The sequence below is a fragment of the Melozone crissalis genome, unplaced genomic scaffold (genome assembly GCF_028551555.1).
Source record: "Melozone crissalis strain CALT ecotype California unplaced genomic scaffold, PUWL_Pcris_2 ptg000088l_1, whole genome shotgun sequence".
Taxonomy (NCBI): domain Eukaryota; kingdom Metazoa; phylum Chordata; class Aves; order Passeriformes; family Passerellidae; genus Melozone; species Melozone crissalis.
In genome coordinates, this window is record NW_026535865.1 from 3,574,095 (window position 1) to 3,596,280 (window position 22,186).

The 22,186-nt window shown below is 49.1% G+C and overlaps 1 protein-coding gene across 2 annotated transcripts in view; it reads right to left on the reverse strand.

Annotated features, from left to right (window-relative positions):
* Positions 1-22,186, reverse strand: part of CELF5 (CUGBP Elav-like family member 5) — a 41,403-nt gene that overhangs the window by 13,938 nt on the left and 5,279 nt on the right. The window contains exons 2-3 of one of the 2 annotated variants that reach the window (XM_054291201.1): positions 20,576-20,658; positions 8,036-8,084 (exon numbers count right to left, since the gene is read on the reverse strand). In XM_054291201.1, the coding sequence (XP_054147176.1) occupies positions 8,036-8,084; positions 20,576-20,658 (132 nt within the window). Of the gene's footprint in view, positions 1-8,032; positions 8,085-20,575; positions 20,659-22,186 lie in introns of both variants that reach the window. The other variant, XM_054291200.1, reaches the window with a different exon arrangement.

Sequence of the window (22,186 nt, forward strand, 5' to 3'; positions counted from 1 at the left end):
TTTCCTTTCATTCATTAGCTTTTTCCTTCAAATAATCCAAAAGAAATGATGGCAAGAAAATCTGTCTGGGCAATCCCATTTCTATTTATCAGCAGGTGAAGTCCAACAGGTGCCTTAGGCAACACACCACGATCTTTTACTTCTGTTTCCTTTTCCTTCTCTCCAAGCCACCATTTCCTCGGCTGCCATGTAACCAAGCATCCTGATATCCATCTGCCCTTCCCCACTCCAGCCTAACCAGCTGCCTCCCAAAGCCTGGGATAAATTCTGGCATAAACCTGGGTCCCAATCTGCCGCACTGTGGGATCATCCACATCCTACAGATCAGCCCCATGGGCCCTGCTCCCCTCTCTCCCTGTGCACCCATGTCACACTGGCAGGGAGATGGAAGAGTGACCAAATCCAGGACTTGGAGCTCAGCCTCCTCCTGGGCTCCTACTCAAAGAGAGGAATGAGGATTATGGTTTGTTGGGATGGGTGAATGTGGAGGCAAGGAAGGTGCAGAGAGCTTTCTCCCACTCTCTCCCCACCTCAGCACCCACAGGAGCCCATCCCATCCCAGCCAAGCACAACCACAAGCACAGCAATGTTTGGGGCAGCATCCTCCCCTGCTTGATGTGAACAGCAGTAAAACAGCACAAAACTGAAAAATCCCAGCCCAAACTCCATGCCAGGCTCGGTTTTAGCCAGCAAACAGAGCTAACCCTCCCCCAGTGGCCCAAATGTGGGTGGGGAGACAGGACCCACAGGAGGGGCCGTGTCAGGAGCTGCAGTGCCAGAGGATTCCTTATTGTTAGCGACAGGATCAGAGGGGCTGGCGCCACACACAGCAACGCAATGTGACAGGGGCAATAGCAAGGGAGCTGCTCTCTGCCTCAGAGTGCACTGACCTGAAAAAGAACAGGTCTGGGAGCTACAGCAGCACTGCAGCTCCAGGGGGGTGCTGGGGAGGGATGCCAGGCAAGGATGGCACACGACACATCCACACAGCCCCTGTGTGACTGTGCTCACTGGGGTCTGAGGATGAGGGAGGAGATGAGGATCTGACTCCATGGTTCAGAAGGCTTGATTTCTTATTTTATTATATATATTATATATTTATTTAATATATTAATTATATATGGTATGTTATAATATATACTATATATAAAAATTATACATATTATATAGGATTATAGTTATTATTTCATTATATATATTATATACTATTATATACTATTATATACTATTATATACTATTATATTATGTACTACACTGTACTATTATATAATATTAATTATATTATATACTAATATATAATATAATATAATATAATATAATATAATATAATATAATATAATATTATATGTTTATATATTATATATAATATACATTATATATTATATATTATATCTATGTTATATCTATACTAAGTAATAGAAGAAAGGATTTCATCAGAAGGCTAGCTAAGCTAAGAATAGAAAAAAAAGGAATGAATAACAAAGGTTTGTGTCTCAGACAGAGTCTGAGCCAACTGACTGTGATTGGCCATTCATTAGAAACAACCACATGAGACCAATCACAGATGCACCTGTTGCATTCTACAACAGCAGATAATCATTATTTATCTTTTGTTCCTGAGGCCTCCCAGCTTCTCAGGAGGAAAAACCCTAAGGAAAGGATTTTCCATAAAAGATGTCTGTGACACCCCTGCCCTGCTCCTCTTGGCTCAGGGGATTTTCCCCACCCAGGTAAGCAAGGGAGGAACCTTCCCTGCTGCTCACCAGGTTCAGATACACTCAGCACACACATACCAGTGCTGTGGGTCCTTCACAGAAAAGCAGAATTAATGGACTCACACACCCCTGGAACACACCTGGACACCCCAACCCCCTGGGAATGTCTTCCAGAAGGAAATTCCTCATGAACAAGAGCCAGCCACGCTCACCTAGCATGCAGACATCACCTCAGCCTGCCCCAGAGCCCCAGTATGGCACAGCTCCCCTGTAACCCCAGGCAGACATGTGCCATGAGGTGTTAAAGTGGCTCTTAACCCACTCCCAAGCAGATATTCCTGATTTTTATAACTACAAGTGGCTGAAATATTTGGGCCAGGTTTCCCATTTTCATGAATCCCTGGGTAACTACACCTACACCCATGGGGATTTCATCCCCTTCTGTTTTCCTTGTGATTCTTTCTAAATTCCTCCCTGCACCTGCATGGCACTGGCTGCCTTTGCAGACATTATTTCAGCTGATTGAGTCCATTCAAATTGGTGATGCCCAATAATCCCCAGCCAAGGCACACGAGTTCATAAAGTTCAAAAAGGAGTTCACAGCTGCTGCTCAGCTGCCTTCTGAGCAGGGAGACAGCACCTGCCCCACAAGGGCCAGCTCAGGAGGGCTGAAAACAGCACCCAGAGGAGGTGAAAAATCAGATTGGAACAGAGGGGGTGAAAAAAAAAGGGACTGGACAGGAAGAGATTGATTGGGCAGTGAAGAGGAGCATGGAAACTAAAGGAGCAGCAGCTCTGTGGTGTGACTGAGTGCCAGATGTGAGCCCAGTTTGGCCATCCAGGGGACACTGGAGGTCTGGGAGGTTCCTCCTTCCTCTACCCCAAATCTCCACTGCAGCTGCAGCCAGGCCTTTATTGATATTCTGCAGCCTTTGAGTGGCAAACATGGAGAGCTCCTTAAAAAATCATCAATAAAGGGGAGAAATACATTGGGAAATACTTGCACTGACTTTAGGTGCTGTGAAATAATCCTCTGTTCTTTGAAATAACTGTGGGCTGAGATCTGACAGCCAGAAATGCACCTGATGGTTTTGCCTTTCTCTTCAGGGACCCCTGGCTGGCTGGGGCAGGGGTTTGAGTTATCCTACACATTGCAATCAAATCAACATCAAATTACAAGTTACTCATTATTTTCTCCTTCAGAGCCCCCTCAGATTTCCTGAGTAATTCCTGTGGTTTCTTCCTCACACCATTTCTGTTGAATCAAAAGCATTTTTCTTTATCCTGCCCTGTGCGAAAAGTCCACTAAAACTACCCCAAATCTCCACTGCAGCTGCAGCCAGGCCTTTATTCAGACATGCTGCTGCCTTTGGGTGGCAAACATGGAGAGCTTCTTTAAAAAATCATCAATAAAGGGGAGAAATACATTGGGAAACATTTGCACTGACTTTAGGTGCTGTGAAATAATCCTCTGTTCTTTGAAATAACTGTGGGCTGAGATGTGACAGCCAGAAATGCACCTGATGGTTTTGCCTTTCTCTTCAGGGACCCCTGGCTGGGGCAGGGGTTTGAGTTATCCTACACATTGCAATCAAATCAACATCAAATTACAAGTTACTCATTATTTTCTCCTTCAGATTTCCTGGGTAATTCCTGTGGTTTCTTCCTCACACCATTTCTGTTGAATCAAAAGCATTTTGCTTTATCCTGCCCTGTGCGAAAAGTCCACTAAAACTACCCCAAATCTCCATTGCAGCTGCAGCCAGGCCTTTATTGATATTCTGCAGCCTTTGGGTGGCAAACATGGAGAGCCCCTTAAAAAATCATCAATAAAGGGGAGAAATACATTGGGAAACATTTGCACTGACTTTAGGTGCTGTGAAATAATCCTCTGTTCTTTGAAATAACTGTGGGCTGAGATGTGACAGCCAGAAATGCACCTGATGGTTTTGCCTTTCTCTTCAGGGACCCCTGGCTGGCTGGGGCAGGGGTGTTGAGATGTTTTGAGTTACCTAAACCCTGCAATCATATCAACATCAAATTACAAGTTATTAATTATTTTCTACTTCAGATTTCCTGGGTAATTCCTGTGGTTTATTCCTCACACCATTTCTGTTGAATCAAAAGCATTTTTCTTTACCCTGTGATCCTAAAACCCTTTCACCTTGCCCTGTGGGAAAAGTCCACTGAAACAGTGACTGCTCCATCCCTTTACAGGTTCTTCTGCTGTCTCAGGGCTCACTGACAGAACCTTTTGGAAGTCCTGCCTTCATGTGGGAATTTCAGCTTTCATTTTGGAATTTGGAAGGAAAAAAAATAAAAAAAAAGCCAGTCTTCCTATGTGCTATGCAGCACAGGTGACACCTTAGGGACTCAAAAATATAAATACACAAATAATACAAATATAAATACACACAGCTATGGGTGTGGAATATTTTCAGAAGAAGAAGAGCAATAGTAAAGGGAATGAAATCACTGATAACTGATAACATAAGATATTTTTCATAGTGAATATCCTGCTTCTGAAGATCACATGAAGCAAAATGATCCAGACTGTTCCCTTTGGATGCTCTGCAGCAGCTGGAGATCCTCTGAAAGGGTTTTCTGCTGCTGACCCCTACATCCCTGCATCCTGGAGCCCAAGCCATGATCAGGGATCCTCTGGATCCTGTCAGCTTCCAAGCAGGGCTCTTCTCCCACGGCCTCCAGGCTGACTCATCCCTCCCAGCAGGGCTGGAATGCTGCAAACCCTTCCTTCCACCTGAGCTGTGATCCTAAACCCTTCCACCTGAGCTGTGATCCTAAAACCACCCATCCCAAACCCTCTGGCAGTCTCAGGGACCCTCTGGCACTCTCAGGGCTGATCCTAAACCTGCTGGCACTAACAGAGCTGATCCCAAACCCTTTGGCACTCTCAGAGCTGTTCCCAAATCCCCTGGCTCTCAGGGCTGATCCCAAACCCCTCTGGCATTCTCAGGGACCCTTTGGAACTCTCAGGGCTGATCCCAAACCCTCTGGCACTCTCAGAGCCGATCCCAAACCCTCTGGCATTCTCAGAGCTCATCCCAAACCCTTTGGCACTCTCAGGGCTCATCCCAAACCCTCTGGCACTCTCAGTCATCACCTCCATGGCTCTCCAGCTCCCCACAGGGGTTCCTGCAGCACTGGAAGCTCTCCTCTCCCTCCCCTCCTGCTGTTTTCCCCTTCACTTTCCCTACATCTCCAGCTTTTCACCCTCTGATTGGCAATTTCCCGAGCTGTCCAGCGAGCAGGGAAATTCACTGTGAGCTCTGACTGTCGAGTTCCCATGGAAACGTGCTCTGGGCAGCAGGAGGAGCCAGCACCGAGCTCAGAGCTGCTGATGGAGGTAGCAGGGAACAACCCAGGGGTGGAGGCTGAAATCTGTGAGCAAGAGAGAGCAAACAAGCACAGGACACAGATCCCACAAAGCCAGGATCAGGGAGGGAGGGAAGGCGGCTCCTGGTGTGGATGGGATGCAGCAAATCTTGGAAGCAGAGAGAGTTTCCTTGTCCCTGGGTGGTGCTGAAGGCTTGGGGTGCCTTCATGCCCATCACTGCATCCCAGAGTTCCAGACAAGCACAAAAACCCCTCTGCCCTTTCCTCCTGGCACTCCAGACTCACTCCAGGAAAAGCTGGCCCAGCATCACAAATCTGACTCTGAACTAATGCAGAGAACAACTTTTCCATGCAGGAAACAAATCCTCCATAGAATTCAGATTATCTGGCCAGCAGATAGAATTCATAGAATTTCCAGAGAATTCAGATATCTGGACAGGATCAGGGAGGGAGGGAAGGCAGCTCCTGGTGGGGATGGGATGCAGCAAATCTTGGAAGCAGAGAGAGTTTCCTTGTCCCTGGGTGGTGCTGAAGGCTTGGGGCGCCTTCATGTCCATCACTGCATCCCAGAGCTCCAGACAAGCACAAAAACCCCTCTGCCCTTCTCCTGGCACTGCAGGCTCACAGCAGGAAAAGCTGACAATGTCTGGCCCAGCATCACAAATCCTACTCTGAACTAATGCAGGAAACAACTTTTGTGTAGTGAATTTCTTCACTGAGCATCCAGATATTCCCACACAGCCCCTGCAGGGCTTGGCCAAAACTGCCCCTTTGAAAATTAGAATCTCTCAGAAAAACTAGCATCTCTCAGACCAAAGAGATAAATTCTGGTGTTCCAACTTCATTTTCTAAATTCAGGGTGCTTCATTTGAGAAATGTCAGTGCCTGGTGAGTACAAAGGAGGTTCCCTTCAAGGGTAATGCAGAGCTGTGCCTCAGTGATGCATGCAGATACTCCTTTATAAATTCCTACTATTCCTTGATAAATTCCCACTATTCCTTGATAAATTCCTACTTCATACAGTTCTGCCCTGCTTCAAATCTTTGTTTCACCTCCTGCCACTGTGGGGTTATTGCTGTAGGGATATTCCTCTTCCCATATCTGCAAAGTTCAGCCACTTCTCTGACAAGTGGAGCATCAAGACAGAAACATTTCAGGAGAGAAACCTGTCCCAGACAAACACAGGGAGCTGTCTTGATGCTGCTCCTGCCTCAGGAAAAACTCCAGTTTGTCCTGTGGGAACTGCAAGGAGCCTGCAGAGAGGTGCTCAGAGCCCAAAGGTTTCTGTTCTTGTCCATGGGAAGCAGAGTTGATGTTCTGACATTAGGAATTCTGGCACTTTTCATAAACTTAAGAGATTTCCTTGGCCAAAAGCTTGTTTCTAAATCAGCACCCTGGTTTTTGAGTATCACACAACCAGAAATAAACATTCACGTAAAATATTATCAAATATATCTCATGTTCTTGGCAGTGACAGTCACTACAAATTGTTTGGGAATGTAAAATAAAAGCCTTTGAAATCGAAATAAAATGCTGTCCCACAGCACAAACAGCAGCACACAAACCCTCCCCTGGCCTCTACTGAACTGCTTTCAGGGGCAGCACCAACAGCACAGGCCATGGAGAGAAAAGGAGAAGAAATAGAGCAGTAAAGCAAGGAGAAGAGGCAAAATGAGTTAATGGATTTGGAAAGGGCTGAAGTTGCAAACCTTCTCCACCTGGAGGAGGCATCTGAGCTGCTGAGAGCTCCCCATTAAATTACCAGCTTCTCTTGTTCCCAGCTCTGAACTTCTCAGCAAATGCTGCTCTGCCCAAGCTGTCCCCTGCAGGCTGACAGCACCTCCATCTCAGGATCCTTTCCCTTCAGACATTATTTCCCCATCATGTGATCTTTTCTGCAACAGCATTTTGGCCTTGACAATGTGCTGGGGGCTGCTGCAGGACTGAGGCAGCTCAGCAGTGATGGGGGAGGCAGTGGAGGGAGCTGCAGACAGGAGAATCAGCCGCAGACCAGTGAGCTGAACACATTAAAAAGCCAGTGCTGCTGCAGGGATCTGCCTCTTAGTGGGCTGGGCAGGTGTAGGAATGAAGGAATCTCTTCCCAAAGGCTGCAGGAGCCCCAGTGCCACACAGTAATGTCCTGGGGACATTGCCAGGCTGATGGCACCCAAAGTGTTGGGGAAGATGAAACAGGAAAGCCTTATAAATATGATTGCCTGGCAAAAGATTTTGAGAATATGGAAACTATAAGTGAGATTGAAATGAAAGCAAGTTTTGAGATGCCTCAGTAACTGAACAACTGGAAAACAATGGTGTGGCCAGCTGAAGGTGATCCCCTTTTGATGGAACAACACCCTCTGCTTGCAGACAGGCCCAAGGGTCAGAGCAGACCCTGCCAGCTTGGCAGAAGGAGCCCAAAGAGGAGTTTTTAGGGTTTAAAATGTAACACAGGATGGTAATGTAATGATTCTTATAGGCTGTATGGAAATGCTGTAGGATTTGTATATTGTACTAGATTGGTTAGTGAGAATGAGAATATTCAACATAGAAGAAGATTTATAGTATTGTAATGGGAACCTCGCTGTCTTACCCTTTTACTCTCTCACCCTCTCATCCTCTCTCCCCCTCTCTCCTCTCAGCCCTGCTCTGAGCTGTGGCTGCAGCTCCCAGCAGGGCCCTGCACCCAGGCCCTTTGCAATAAACCCCAAGTTCCACAACCTGGCTGCAGGGATCTCTCATCTCTGACCATCCTACCCCCTGATGCTCCTACAGGAAAGCGAGGAGGGGCAGCCACACCATCACCCTCAGCACCTGCTGTGTCCCTGCACTGCCTTCCTGCCCCCCAGCCCTCTGCCACACACAGACCCCTCCTCACACAGAGTCAGGACCCTCTGTCTCATTTCCTGGCCCCCCTCACAAGCCCAGGGCCACCAAAGGAGAAGCAAGGAGAGATGACAACTACCTCCACGGCTCTCGCTGTCCGCAGGCTTCACCTGGATCGGGCGTGCCATCTGCAAGGGAACAGAAATGCAGAGGTTATTGCTTGGCCCAGTGCCCAGCACAGGCTGCTGAAGGCACTGGCAACAGGGCACAGGAAGGGGAGAGGCAGAAGGGAAACCAAGACACTGTGATGGCCAGCAGTACCCTTGAAGAAGGGAGCATTTTACTCCAAAAGGAACCTGGCGCTTTTCCCCTCTCTGCTCTCCTGGAAATGCCCACCATGCACAAAGCTCTGCCTCCTCAGCACTGGGAGGACTCTGAGGAAGCAGCTCAGCACCATGTGACTGGAGCCTGAGCAGTGGCCTGAGGTGAGGCTGTGCCTGGGAGCTCTTCCTGTGTGTGCCCTGACTCAGTGCAGGCACGGCCACGTCACCCACTGAGCCACCACGGACTGTCCTTGCAGCAGGGAGGGGACACTGAACGTGGCCAGGAGCAGCACAGCAAGCAGGGCTGTGGTGTCTCCCCTTCCCCAGCCCTGACACAGACACCAGAGAAGCTCTTGAGGACTTGTCCAGGAGCAGCACAGCAAGCAGGGCTGTCTGTCCCCCCTTCCCCAGACCTCACACAGACAGCTCTGTGAACCAGAGAAGCTCTTGAGAACATGGCCAGGAGCAGCACAGCAAGCAGGGCTGTGCTGTCCCCCTTCCCCAGCCCTCACACAGACACCAGAGAAGCTCTTGAGAACTTGTCCAGGAGCAGCAGGGTAAGCAGGGCTGTGCTGTCTCCACTTCCCCAGCCCTCACACAGACACCAGAGAAGCTCTTGAGAAGGGCAGTGCTGCTCTCCAACATCTCCATGTCTGACCCTCAGGGGAAATGCTCAGGTTGAAAGTGGCAAAACTCCTCTTGTTTGGGCGTGGAGAAGAGGTTTTTCCTTCTCCTGCAGCCGTGAGTGTCAGCAGCAATAATCCAAGCACAAATAAGCCTCAAGGGTAGCTTAGCTCACACGGTTTGGGGACTCTCCAGGTGAGACAGAAGCAGCTGCATTAGGAACACACAGCTTTAAGTGTCTGCCTTGAAAAGCAGGGCAAAACTCATCTGCTGGCAGGGCTGTGTGTCCTGTGCTGCCCAGAGAGGCAGCTGACAAGCTGTAGCCTCCTTTCCCAGCTAGCAGGATCCAAGTGCACCAGAATATCCTCCAAGGAATGGTGCACAGGGCAGATTTCCACATTCACAGCATATCTCACTCCATGGCTCTCAGCAACACTCACAGGGGCTGACAGTGACCTGAATCAGTGACATTCATAATAAAAAAACAACCAGAATATTGCAGGCAAGGCCTGCACACGAGCTGCAGGTCCAGGCACAGCCTGCCCCCTCTTTTAGGAAACCCCTAAGGAAAAACAGCAACAAAACAGAAAAGGAAATCAAGCCATAAAAGTCACCAAGTGAAATGTGTTTAAAAGCCAGCATGCAATATGTGGAAGGCTTGTCAGTCTCCACATCCCCAAGAGCTGGAGGAAACCTGTGAGGTGGCTCTGCAGTTCACAGGGCAGAGATGCCAACCAGGAGGTGACAGCTGGCATGGCGTGGCACACAGCCTGGCAGCTGGGGGCTCCTGGCATGGCATGGCACACAGCCTGGCAGCTGAGGGGTTCTGAAGCTGTTTTCCTCTGGCTGAAGGACCCCAGGCAGGATGAGCAGAGGCTGGAGCAGGCCCACACCATTCCTGCCTCAAGGATTGATCATGGGGCTGCTGAGAATGGCCCCAGGGATGGGCTGGCAGCTCCCCAAAGGAAGGCCCAGCTGGTGCCATGCTGCACCTTGACAAAAACAGCCCCAAGAGCTGCTGAATCATTTAGGGAAGAGAGAGAGCTGCAGGTCTGGTGGGGAAGATGAACCAGGAAAGCCTTATAAATATGATTGCCTGGCAAAAGATTTTGAGAATATGGAAACTATAAGTGAGATTGAAATGAAAGCAAGTTTTGAGATACCTCAGTAACTGAACAACTGGAAAACAATGGTGTGGCCGGCTGAAGGTGATCTCCTTTTGATGGAACAACACCCTCTGCTTGCAGACAGGCCCAAGGGTCAGAGCAGGCCCTGCCAGCTTGGCAGAAGGAGCCCAAAGAGGAGTTTTTAGGGTTTAAAATGTAACACAGGATGGTAATGTAGTGATTCTTATAGGCCATATGTATAGGCTGTATGGATTTGTTATTGTACTAGATTGGTTAGTGAGAATTAGAATATTCAACAATGAAGAAGATTTATTGTATTGGAATGGGAACCTCACTCTCTTAGCTCTTACCTCTTGCCTTTTACTCTCTCACCCTCTCATCCTCTCTACCCCTCTCCCCTCTCAGGCCTGCTTTGAGCTGTGGCTGCAGCTCCCAGCAGGGCTCTGCACCCAGGCCCTTTGCAATAAACCCCAAATTCCATGCCCTGGCTGCAGAGATCTCTTGTCTCTGTCTGTCCTGACTGTGCTACCCCCATCCATCCTACCCAGGTCCTTTCCCCACCCTTGCTCAGCTGCAGGGATCAGCAGAGCTCCTGATGTCCTGCTGTTGCTGCCATGTGGCCCCAGCATTTGCAGCACTGGAAGTCACCAGGAGCTGCTGAGGGCCCAGCACTCCTTTGCTGAGCTGAGTGGGATGTGGGGCAGGGATTCAGGAGCCTGAGGTCAGGGATTGCTGCACAAAGCCTCAGATTTCCTTGCTGAGAGGCTGCTGTCGGTGCTCACGGGCCCTGGCACGCTGCCTGTGTGAGCTGAGGCTGGCAGAGGCTGAGTGGGAGAGGGCAGGCAGCCCAGATGTGTGCTCACAACAGAGAGAGCTCCCTGCAGAGCCAGCAGAGGCAGCTGGCCACGTCACATCCAGGACATGGATTCCCCCAGCACCAAGGAATGGTTTTGTTTCTACCCAGGATGCAAAACCAGCTGAGCTGATGGGGAGGGAGGTGAGGCACAGACTCAGATCTCAGCTCCTGTGAGGAAGCCAAAGCCCCAGAGCCATGTGGGGGTAGGAGGGGCAGCAGGGAGGCTGTGGAAATGCAGGGCACACACACCCAGCGCCTCCCTGCCAGGGATGCAGGGGCTGAGGGGACGATGGGGGGAGGTTAAGTACCTGAGGCCATCTCCCTGTCCCCTCCCCCAACAGGGCTGTCACTCCAGCTCCCAGCACCTAGGATAAAGGAGGTGTTGTCATGGAAACGGTTATTCACCACATGGAACCTGACATTTGCAGTTGCCATGGAAACCAGCTCTTGGGGGCATTCCCTGCGCTTTGCACAAAAGAGACATTTTGATATGATCTCTGGGGAAGGGGCCCCCTCTCCCCATCTGTCCATCCCTGTCCTTTCCCCCATACCCCAGGGACGTGACCCCAGGGGTGGTGACCCCACCAAAGCTGAAATCCTGGGGGAGGATTTCAGTGGCATCCCTCAGGGTCACTGACCCTGTGAGGTGATGTGCCCACGGTGCCCTGGCAGTGGTGGCAGTGCCAGCACAGCAATGGTGCAAACCCAGAGGCAGCACCTGACTGGGAATACAAGAGGAATCAGGGCTGTCCTGCACCCCCAGATATGGCCACAGCTCCTCTCCTGCCCACCTGAAACAGCCCCTGGGGTGGGCATTGAAAGACTTTCCCCCTGCCCATGTCACACCAAGTCCTGCCCGTTTCCAGAGGCTCTGAGCTGGTCTTTATCTGCTCTAGAAGATAAGGGGAAAGAGAAGGAAACAAGATACAAGAAATTTGTCCAGATGTTGAGGCTTGGAGAAGAGCAGCAGGATTGTCTGGCAGATTTGTCTCTCATCTGAGGCAGAGGGAGCCATGGTCCTCCTTGCACACAAGAGGCTTCCATGGTGAAGGACACCACCACTCTCATATTGTCACCAAAGATGAACAAATTATCAAAGGCCTCTCAAACACAGGGAGTCCACAGCAGCTTTAACTAAACCAACTTAAGGCCTTAAGCACTGTCCCTAAATTCTGTGTAGAGGTCTCAGACAAAGAGCTCTGTCCCCTACAGGACACACAGTAGGGATGGTCAAGTTTTACCTCTCTAATTTGAGGGAGGAAGAGAGGAACAGCAATGGAGGACCCACTTCTGGAAGTACAAATTCTCCTGGCCTCCAGTCATTACCTGAGGCTGCACAGTAATCAGGGAGCACACCTGAATAAGAAAATTGTATTTTTATATACCCAGCTCAGTAATCAGAGAGCACACCTGAATAAAAAAATTGTATTTTTATATACCCAGCAGTCAGGATGTGCCTGCCCTAAATTCCCAGAGTGGAAGGACATGGATGCCTTTTACCACACAGGAACATAGAGGTGAGCACATGTGTAGGATGGAGAATTCCAGCAAATGATTCATGAGCCTGCACCTGCCTCACAAGCTGAGCTTTGCCTTCCCTGTTCAATAATTCAGCTGAGCATTATTAGCCTTCATTTCTTAAGAATATCACACTAACATTTAGCACAAGCTGTCAGGACAACAAGGGCCAAATGCCCCCTGTCCCTCACACCTCAGGGTCCTCCTCACCCACTGCTGCTGCCACTGCAAGGGCTGGCAGCTCCATGACCCACTGCACTCAGGAAATCCTCTGCAGGGCACCAGATGGGCAGCAAAGCTCCTGCTCCAGCTTTTCCCTCACATTTCCCTCCTGGCTGGATACGCAACACAGCTGTCCCTGCTCTCAGCTCTCACTGAGGCTTCTCTGCCTGCACCACTGCCCCTCTCAGGAGCCTTGCTGGATTTCTGGGGGGGCTCCTGGTGGGAAGCAAAGGCAGCCAAGCTCAGGAGCATCACACAGCAGCCATGTCCTGTGCAGCCCTCTGAGAACAGAGAGGAGACACCCACAGGGAGGGTCACAGAATCACAGAATTTCTAGGTTGGAAGAGACCTTTAAGATCATCAGTCCAACCCATGTCACTGCAGCCCAGAGACTTCCAGGAAAGGGGAAAGGCTAAGAGGCTTTGGGGAAAGTGTCTGGATTACATCAACCCCAAATCCCAGGACTGGGCAGCACAGAGAAGCAGGGAACCCTTCCCCTCTGCTTTTGAGGAAATGCTCCCCACCTTTGTAGAACAAGAACCTGGCATCAAACATCCTGACACTCCTGCAGTCAGAGGAAGTTTTGCTATTGGTCTCACCAAGGCCAAAAAAATGCACCACCTCTCTCACCACACCCCAAATAAAGACTTGTGGAGGTGAACTGGCTCACCATGTTCAATCAGTGCCCAGCATGAGCTGGCAGTCAGCTCAGCAATCTGGTAGCCCTGTTCTTCAAGGAGAAGATTCCCAGATTCCCCCTTCTTCAGCTTTCAAATTGCAAAAGCTGGATGGAAGGAAAAAGCCCCCTGAGGCAGCAGGGCAAGCCTCTCTATTAATTACAAGTGAGTGATGTAAAATAGCCCCTAAGGTGCAATGCAGGGGAACCTCAGAGTGTAAGAGGGTCAGAAGCAGAGTGTACAAAGCACACAATGCACGCTGGCTCCTCTGGGATGGCAAAAACCAAAAGGCATCCAAGGCCACTGGCAGAATTAGGTCTTAGGCTCTTCCTTTTACAAATTGTGGGCTTGTCCTCCTCTGGCCAGTTCAAAATGCCCTGACTGAATGATCATAATCACTTCTAAGTGGGCAGAGCTCATAAATCTAAATGCTAATTTGCTCATTTGGGTTCTGTTTCTGATTGGGAATGGATTAGTGCCAGTCTCAGTGCTCAAGTGTCCTGCTTGCATCTTCCCTCTGCCATCTCAGTGTGCCTCAGTCCTGTCCAGAACCATCCTTCCTGCGAAAGAGGGGTTGTCTCATACAGAAACATGAGCAACATTAGCACCAAGTTGTGGCACAGCTCTACAGGCTGCTTATGAATTCACCTCATTCAATCCTGCCACGGAGGAGACAAGGATAATTATGAGCAGTGTGTGTTCCAGGTGGAGGAACTGAGGCATGTGGTGATGAAGATCATGCAGAAAGTCTGTGGCAGAAGCAGGATGTGAATCCCAGAGTGCAAACCACACAGCTTCTGCCTGCAAGACTCAGCTACATCTTTATGCACAAGCAAGTAAGATTGCTGAAGGGCTGATGAAACTGAAAACCCAAAAAGTCCTCTAGAAAGTTCATCAAGACCACAAAAACAGATTGTTCTCAGACCCACAGTCCTGTGTCAGCTGCAGCATTTTGCTTCAGAGACTTGCCCAAGATTGCCACATTTCCCAAGGAACTGCCCCAAGGAATGCTCAGGGCTTAAGGCCTGCAAAAAGCAGGAGTAAAATGGGTCACCAAATTGTGCAAGTAAGCTGCAGAGGGAAAAGCTGGGAGCACACATCAGCTGGCTTTGATCTCTCCACTGAAAGGACCCCCAGCACCCTGAGCCTTTCCCACTGGTCCAGGGAGCACCTTCAGGGGCTTCTCTGTGCACAAGCTGCAGCCTCCAAAGACCCCAAAAATCAGGGAAGAGCAGTGTCTGAGCTGATGGACACAGCTTCTGCCTGCAAGGCTCAGCTACATCTTTATGCACAAGCAAGGAAGATTCTTGAAGGACTGATGAAACTGAAAACCCCAAAACTCCTCTAGAAAGTTCATCAAGACCACAAGAGATCATTCTGGCCTCCAGAATGTTGTCATGGGACAACACTCAGGCATGGCTGGGTGCTCAGATCCACAGTCCTGTGTCAGCTGCAGCATCTTGCTTGAGATTTGCCCAAGATTGCCACATTTCCCAAGGAACTGCCCCAAGGAATGCTCAGGGCTTAAAGCCTGCAAAAAGCAGCAGCAAGATGCTGCGAGATGGGTCACCAAGTTCCTCTGAGCAAGTGCAAGAAAGCTGCAGAGGGAAAAGCTGGGAGCACACATCAGCTGGCTTTGATCCACTGGAAAGGACCCCCAGCACCCTGAGCCTTTCCCACTGGTCCAGGGAGCACCTTCAGGAGCTTCTCTGTGCACAAGGTGTAACCTCCAAGGACCCCAAAAAAGCAGGGAAGGGGAAGGGAAGAGCTTAGGACAGCAGTGTCTGAACTGATGGACTCAGCAGCTCTGCAGAGCCTGCACAAGCCTCTCCTGGCTGTGCTGGCAGGTTCACTGCTGCACCATTCCCTCCTCCTGCCCCATGGCAGGTAACGGCAGTGGCCAGGAAAAGCCATTTCTGGTGATGTAAGAGAGGGGGGAGGCACAGGGACCCTCTGCCTGCACACACAGAGTGGCTGTGCCAGTTCCCTTGGCAACCACTAACACTGACAATCCCAGCAGAGCAAAACCTCCGTGGGTACTGACACACCCACGGGAAAATCCACCCCAAACCCCACATAAATCCCCTGGGCCTGCTCTGGGCTGATGTGAGATAAGCTGTTTCCCTTTAGGGGTGCTGGCAGACGAGAAAAGAGGCCCCAGGTGACTGCAGGACGCCCCTGGAGACAGTGAAATCCCATTTGGAGAAGGCCCTCAGTGATGTGGTGTAGTCAGCCCTGCTTTGAGTGCGTTTGAGCACAGACCCCAGGGGTCTCTTGCACCATAAATTATCCTGTGATCCCATCTCCATCATGTTCACAAACACTTTTGTGCAGGCTCACACCCCAAATGACCCCAGGGAGGGGGGAATGTGGAGCCTCACCCAGGAGGGGGTGTCTGTGGGCTGGTGTGCAGGTCCAGGTGAGTTCAGCAGCACAGGAAAGTGAGACCAGCAGGGAAAACCCAGCTCTGGGAGGCAAAATCAAAGCTTTGTGCTGCAAGGAGATGCCAGGGCCTGGCTGTGCCAAGGGCAGCAATTCCTCTGGAGAAAGGAAGAGCCCTTGTGCACAGGACAGAGCCTGCATGTGTCCACTTGGGCAGCATGTGGGAATGGGTGCTGATCTTTAATTCCACTGGTTTTGGAATTCCACAGGGAACAGGAGGCAATGTCTGCCTTGGCAGCTTCATCTTCAGGGCAGGCACTTCAGTGGGCTTTGCCTCACTGAGAGTTCTCAGTCCCTCAAGTCAAATCCTCAACAGCACAAGTATTTTCAATTCTCTCTGCACTGAACAGGCACTTCTGCTGCTTCTGGGCTGCTTTACCCCAGCACCTTCATGTCATTTCCATGAGACAGCCTTGCCATGCTCTCTGTGTCTCTAACTGATAATGCTGCATGGCTCTCAGCAATGGGATTGTCTCTCAAACCTGCAGCATGGACATGGGAAAAACTTCTCCACCCTGCCCCGTTCAAGGGTTCAAGCTGCAAAGATTAATGAGCAGGGCACAGCTTCAAACTTCAGCTAAATCCTCAACAGCACAAGTATTTTCAATTCCCTCTGAACAGACATTTCTGCTGCTGCTTCTTGCCCAGGAGCTACTTTAGTCCAGCACCTTCATGTCCTGGTGCTGCCATTTCCATGAGATAGCCTGGAAATGTATTTCTCTGCATTTCTAACTGATAATGTTGCATGGCTCTCAGCAATGGGACTGTCTCTCAAACTGCATGGCTCTCAGCAATGGGATTGTCTATCAAACCTGCAGCATGAACATGGGAAAAACTTCTCCACCCTGCCCTGCTCAAGGGTTCAAGTTGTAAAGATTAATGAGCAGGGCACAGCTTCAAACTTCACCAAACATTTAGACCAGTTAAAACTTTCAGAAATACTGGTGCACAAATGAGAGGGGAGGGGAGAACGAGATGCTCTGCCCTCTCCACCAAAGTGCCTCCTGTGCTCCCTCCTGCCACCACCACGGGCTGTGGATGCTGCCAGATGGCCCAGGTGAGCCCTTGCTGCTGGCAGCACAGGACACAGCCCTCTGCTCCAGCTCTGCTGGCTCTCTGCACGATGCTGGTGCCCAACCACCTGAATTAGTGCTGCAGCATCTCAACCCCTGGTGCATTCCCAGAGCCTGTGTCTGCTCTCATGCTGCTGCTCTCTGTAATTTTCCATTCCTGTGTCCCTGCATCCATGAGTTCTCCCTATGATGTGGCCACATTTCAGTACCCTCATCACTGCTCTTAAACTGCCCTTATTCCCAGCTTGGATCAATACCAATTTCTGTCACTTACTTGCCTACCTTTCAGCAGGCCTTTCTTTGTTCTGCATAGAAATAAAACTGGAACTGTACCTTGCCAAAAGAATTACTTTTTTAAACCTCCCCCCCTCCACTTCCTCCCTCTATTCTTCTTCCTCTTCTTCTTCAGGAGCAATTTTATGTAATTTGCAACTGTCTGGCTGCAAATGAAAAGAGACATAAAGCGTTTCTGCGAAATATTGAAAAGCTGCATGCTTTTCCCTCAAATTTCACTTAGCAAGAGGCTTTAACTTGCTGTGTGATCACTGTGTGTCATTAATAACCTCTCCAATTCCTTTCAGAACTCAGCAAAGTGAAGGCACAATCACGAATCAAAGGCATGGGTTATTGAGATATAATATCATTTCAGTGAGGCAGGGAGGAGTGTACCAGGGAGTGGGGAGAAGGTGAAACACTGCACTTCTGGGCTGGCTGGCAGCTGGAGAGGGCACCACATTTAGGAAATAGCCTTAAAGGCCTGATTTCAACAATTCAGCAGCTCTGAGGGCAGCACAGGTGTGTTAGATAATACAATATGTACAGGTGAGGCTGGTTGAGTCACCATCAAATGTGGCATTTAAGGACATGGTTCAGTGCACTTGGCAGTGCTGGGTTAATGTTGGATTCAATAATCTCAGAGGTCCTTCCCAACATGATGATTCTATCACAGTCCTGTTGCTTTGCACCCTGAGCACACTGGTCCATATAAAAGAATGTAAAAGCCAAAATTCTGTCTACCTCAGAATAAGATGCTGAGCCTTACTGTTAAAAAATGAGCTTTTTAGAGTTTAAATTCCATTCAGTTACCATACATCCAACTGCACTCAATATAGAAACAAAATACAATTTTGACCTCATACAAAGAGAACTTGCCCAAATGCCACAAGAATAAATACAGACAACAGTGATTCCTACAGACTTATGTGGAAAATCTAAAATATAAATATAACTATAGATAAAAGTCTAGGTAAGCTACACTGCACTCATGGCCCTGCAGGTGGGCTGACATTGCTGGCATCAGACCTGGAGGACCTCAGCAACATCTCTGTGAGCCCACACCTACACAGTGACAGCCTGGAACAGAACCCAGAATCCTGCTCCAGATGCCTGATCACAGCCTGAGTATCTCAGAAACCATATCAGAGCATTTCCATAACTCTGTCCTTACCAAATCCTCAGTCTGGACCAAAAATCTCATTTGTCTCTGTTCAGGTTCATGAAGTGTTGAGTTCAAGCACTGCTCTCTGCATTGAGGGAAACAAAGGAAGGTGTTTTGGTTCTTGTGGCATCTGCAGTTGCTTGGTGGCACAACAGCAAGTGTAGGATCAGCACAAGATCCTTCCTCTGCCAGTCTGATCCCTTGATGTCTCTAAACCTCCTGCCATGCACTCAGGTGGCAGTTTGTGTCACCCTACACTTCATAACCCTTCAGCTTTCTTTCTTCTCCTGCTGTGTGCAATGCAGAGAAAGGATATGGGTAAAATGACAAGAAATCAGAGCGTGGCCCATTGACTGAAATCTCAGTGGTGTGGTCAGAACATTCTGTGCCCTGCCCTGTGCTGGGGCCTGGCTGAACTCCTGGGGATGGGCTTTGCCCCAGAGATCACCAGGAGATGATCCAGATGTGAATAAACAGAGATGAAATTTTACATCCTTGTTCCTACAACAGGGAAGAACTGCCTGGCTCTGCTGTCTGTGATTCATTTCCAAAGTGCTGCCCACAAGGACAGGTGATGCTACACAAACACCACCAAACCATGGCTGGAAGTCACCTCAGCTCACCCAGCCCAAGTCCATGCCAAGCAACCATCTCCACATGCCCAAAAAGAGAGAGAATTGTGCCTTCTTGGTCACTGAGGGACTGAACAAAAGAGAAACTAAATGTGATGAAGTGCTATATTGGCAGCCTGAAAATAGCTCCAAATGCAGCACAGCTCATCTTCATCCTAATCCTGAAACATAATTACACCACACTGCTCATTAACTGTCTCCAGACAAGGATGTTCAAAAGTACTCACCTACCAGAGATTTCTTACTGTTCCCAGGCAGTGTCTTACACCTCCCTTAACATAAAAAGCCTTTAGATCACCACATCATAGATAAATTGCTGCTTTAAACACTGCTCCATGCAGCTCTTACAACCCCTGAGAGCACAGACAGCAGAGAACACAGTGAAACAAGCAACAAATCCCCCATGTAGAACTGTAGCAAACCTGAGATTGCCTTGAATCCACCAAAACTCCCATGAATAATTTTTTAGAGGCACATCTGACTTTCCCACTGCATTAACAGCACTGTACCATGACTCTTCTCAACTGCTCCTCCATCCTTTGACTTGTTCTTATAGAACTGTCAGCTCTGCCCTGGACCAACACACGAGGTTTAGTTTAAAAATCCAACACACTGCTTTAGTTTAAAAATCCAACCATTTCCCACCACACAAAAATATCTCAGGCACATTTGTGCTGGTTATTTGTACTCTTCCCCCTGGCTGGCCTGAGATAAGGACCTTGTTAAGTGATAATTAAGTCACATGCATTTTCCAGCCCATGCCAAAAAAGCAGAGATAAACAAATACAGAAAATGATGTGTGTGTGTGTGTGTGTGTGGAGGTCTTGAGGGCAGCTGGGAGAGGTGAGAGAAGCTCTTTGGACCTGTATGGGTTAAAGAAAAAATGTTATGGTTAAGAATTCCTAACCACCCTCCAGAGACCCCTGGTTTACATTAATTATTCTGTTGCCTTGAGCACTCAGGGCCTCCTGTGAGCTTCTATCTATAAGTACCCAACTCCTCCTCCTACTCACCTCCAAATGAATCCTTTCCATGTGCTTGATCAACCCCCTCAGTACAGCAAGGGAACTGCCCAGTCAAAGCTCTTCAATCACACCAAAATGGGAAGGGCAACAATCCAGAACTCCTTCCAGCTCTCCAGCAGGTCCCAGGGAGGCAGAGGAGGGACCTGTTCCACAGGGCCCAGCCTCCCTCAAATCCCACTGAACTCTGCTCCCAAACCAGCAAGACCCAGGAACAGACCAGCAGAACTTCTCTCACCTAAAAATAACTCATTTCTCTTCCAAACAATGGCTTGTGGCAAGTGTGTATTTTATTTTTGAGAGGCTGATTCAATTCAGCCACTGCATCAGAGCTCCATCCAGGCACCCTGCAGGGCAATGGCAGAGTGGAACTGGATGCACCAGGAGGTTCTGCACACCTGGAAAAAGGCTCTGGTATCTTATCTCCTGTGAGTTTTTCAGCAGTGCCCACTGTGCACCCACACACTTCACCCCAAAGCCCACAGGCATAGAAAGCTGAAGGAGTCCTGTCACACCCCAGAGAGCAAAGAGCAGCACAGAAACAGGAAAAAAGCACAAAAGCAGCAGCTCTGAGGAGCAGTGCTGTGTTTCCACTCCCTTATCCCTGAAACAAACACCCTTCTCTTCCACAAGCAGGAAAACTGATCTAAGCCACTTCTCTCCCTCATTCCCTCCCCTGAAAATTCCCCAACTGCAGACAATTCACACAATTCACTGGGACTTACCCCTGGCAAAGTCTTCTGCTCATGCAGGGCTGTCTGGGCTTTGATGGCAGAGTCTCTGGCACAGTATGTGAGGAATGCACAACCTGCAGCAGATACACACAGTGTCAACTTAGACAGGCACTTGCAGATGAACATCAACACAAATGTTACATAATTTGGATGTGTCTAAAGCTCCAGGGGAAAAAAAAGACAAAGAAACAATGTGAAAGGACTTGCAGGCTACATCTGAAATCTGTTAAGAGCTGGAAAAGGATCCCAGTGAATAATGGCTTGACACAGGTGTTGAACAAGGTGAGACACAAAGGGGGAGCAAAAGGAAAGTTGATCCTGTGTGTGGCACAAACAGCCCCAATCACAAGGATCAGGACAGAGGAAAGGACCAGCATGATTACTGATTAAAAGAAGAAAAGAAGCAATGAAAGAAGAGAAATATCTGGGATTTTAGGCTTATACAAAAGCTCCATGATCCAGATTGATGACAAATCAAGGAGCTGTGGCAGGAGAGGCCTGGCCCTGTGTGATGCACACAAACACACACCAAAGTACACAAGGACAATACAGAGCCCAGCAGAGCATCCTGCATTCTGCAAGGGCCAGCCTAAGAAGCCAGATAAAAAGCACAGAGAAAAGGCCAGATCCTGACATTCTTAGTCAAGATATGACTCAACATCTCAGAGGAAAGCTGGAGCCAAGGGAGGAGGGGGAGGAGTTGTAGCCCCTCCAGGAAGAAGAGGGATCATCTTTGGGTGCTCTGATGCTAAGAATAAGCAAAGGAAAAAATCTGGCTGGTTATCAAGAAACATTTCCTAGCAGAAAGAGATTCAGACTGTGGAATGATCTCCCCAGGGAAGTGCCTGGAGCTCTGTCACTTGAGTTGTTTCAGATGAGGGTAGGCAAAGCACTGGAGAATAGACTCAGAATGCATCTGACCCCCTCACTTGTGCCCCTCCTATCCACAGTGGCATTTCACATCCCAGGCAGAGGCAGGATGAGTCCCTCTGGCTGATGAACATCCCTGTCCTCACTGCTGTTCTGGGGCTGCAGATGCATTGTTATGGTCAGAAAAGCCCATTTTTCTGCCTCCACATTCTTGTGCCTGGATTGGGGTACCCCAAAGCTTCAGCTCTCCATGAGCTGCACCCAAAGGTGGGTGCAGGGACTGTCTGCACCTCTCTCCCCTCCACCCCAGCTCCTCAGGACAATCCCAACCACAGCAACACCATTATCCTGTTCTTCCATCCTAACTCAAATAAACTGCTGCAGGTAAGCACATCACATCTGTCCTCACACTCACATCTGTCCTCACATCTCTTGCTAGGGGAAAAAACCTTCCCTAAACAGCACACAAGCACTAGGTATCTCTGAGAGCTCATTAAAGCTCCTTATTGCCCAGGTTTTGAATGCTGCACCAAAGTCAAACGTGGGACCTACAGGTTTGGTTGTTGTAATTAAAATTATAACAACCTCATTATAAATTATAAATTGTTATAATTTAACAAATATAGTGAGGTCAGGAAGAATGCAGGTAAACTTTCCTGCTCCTGGCAAAGGCAGCTGGCTCTGAAAGCTCCCTTCAGCTTTCACTCTTCCCCATGGACTGCCCTGACATCA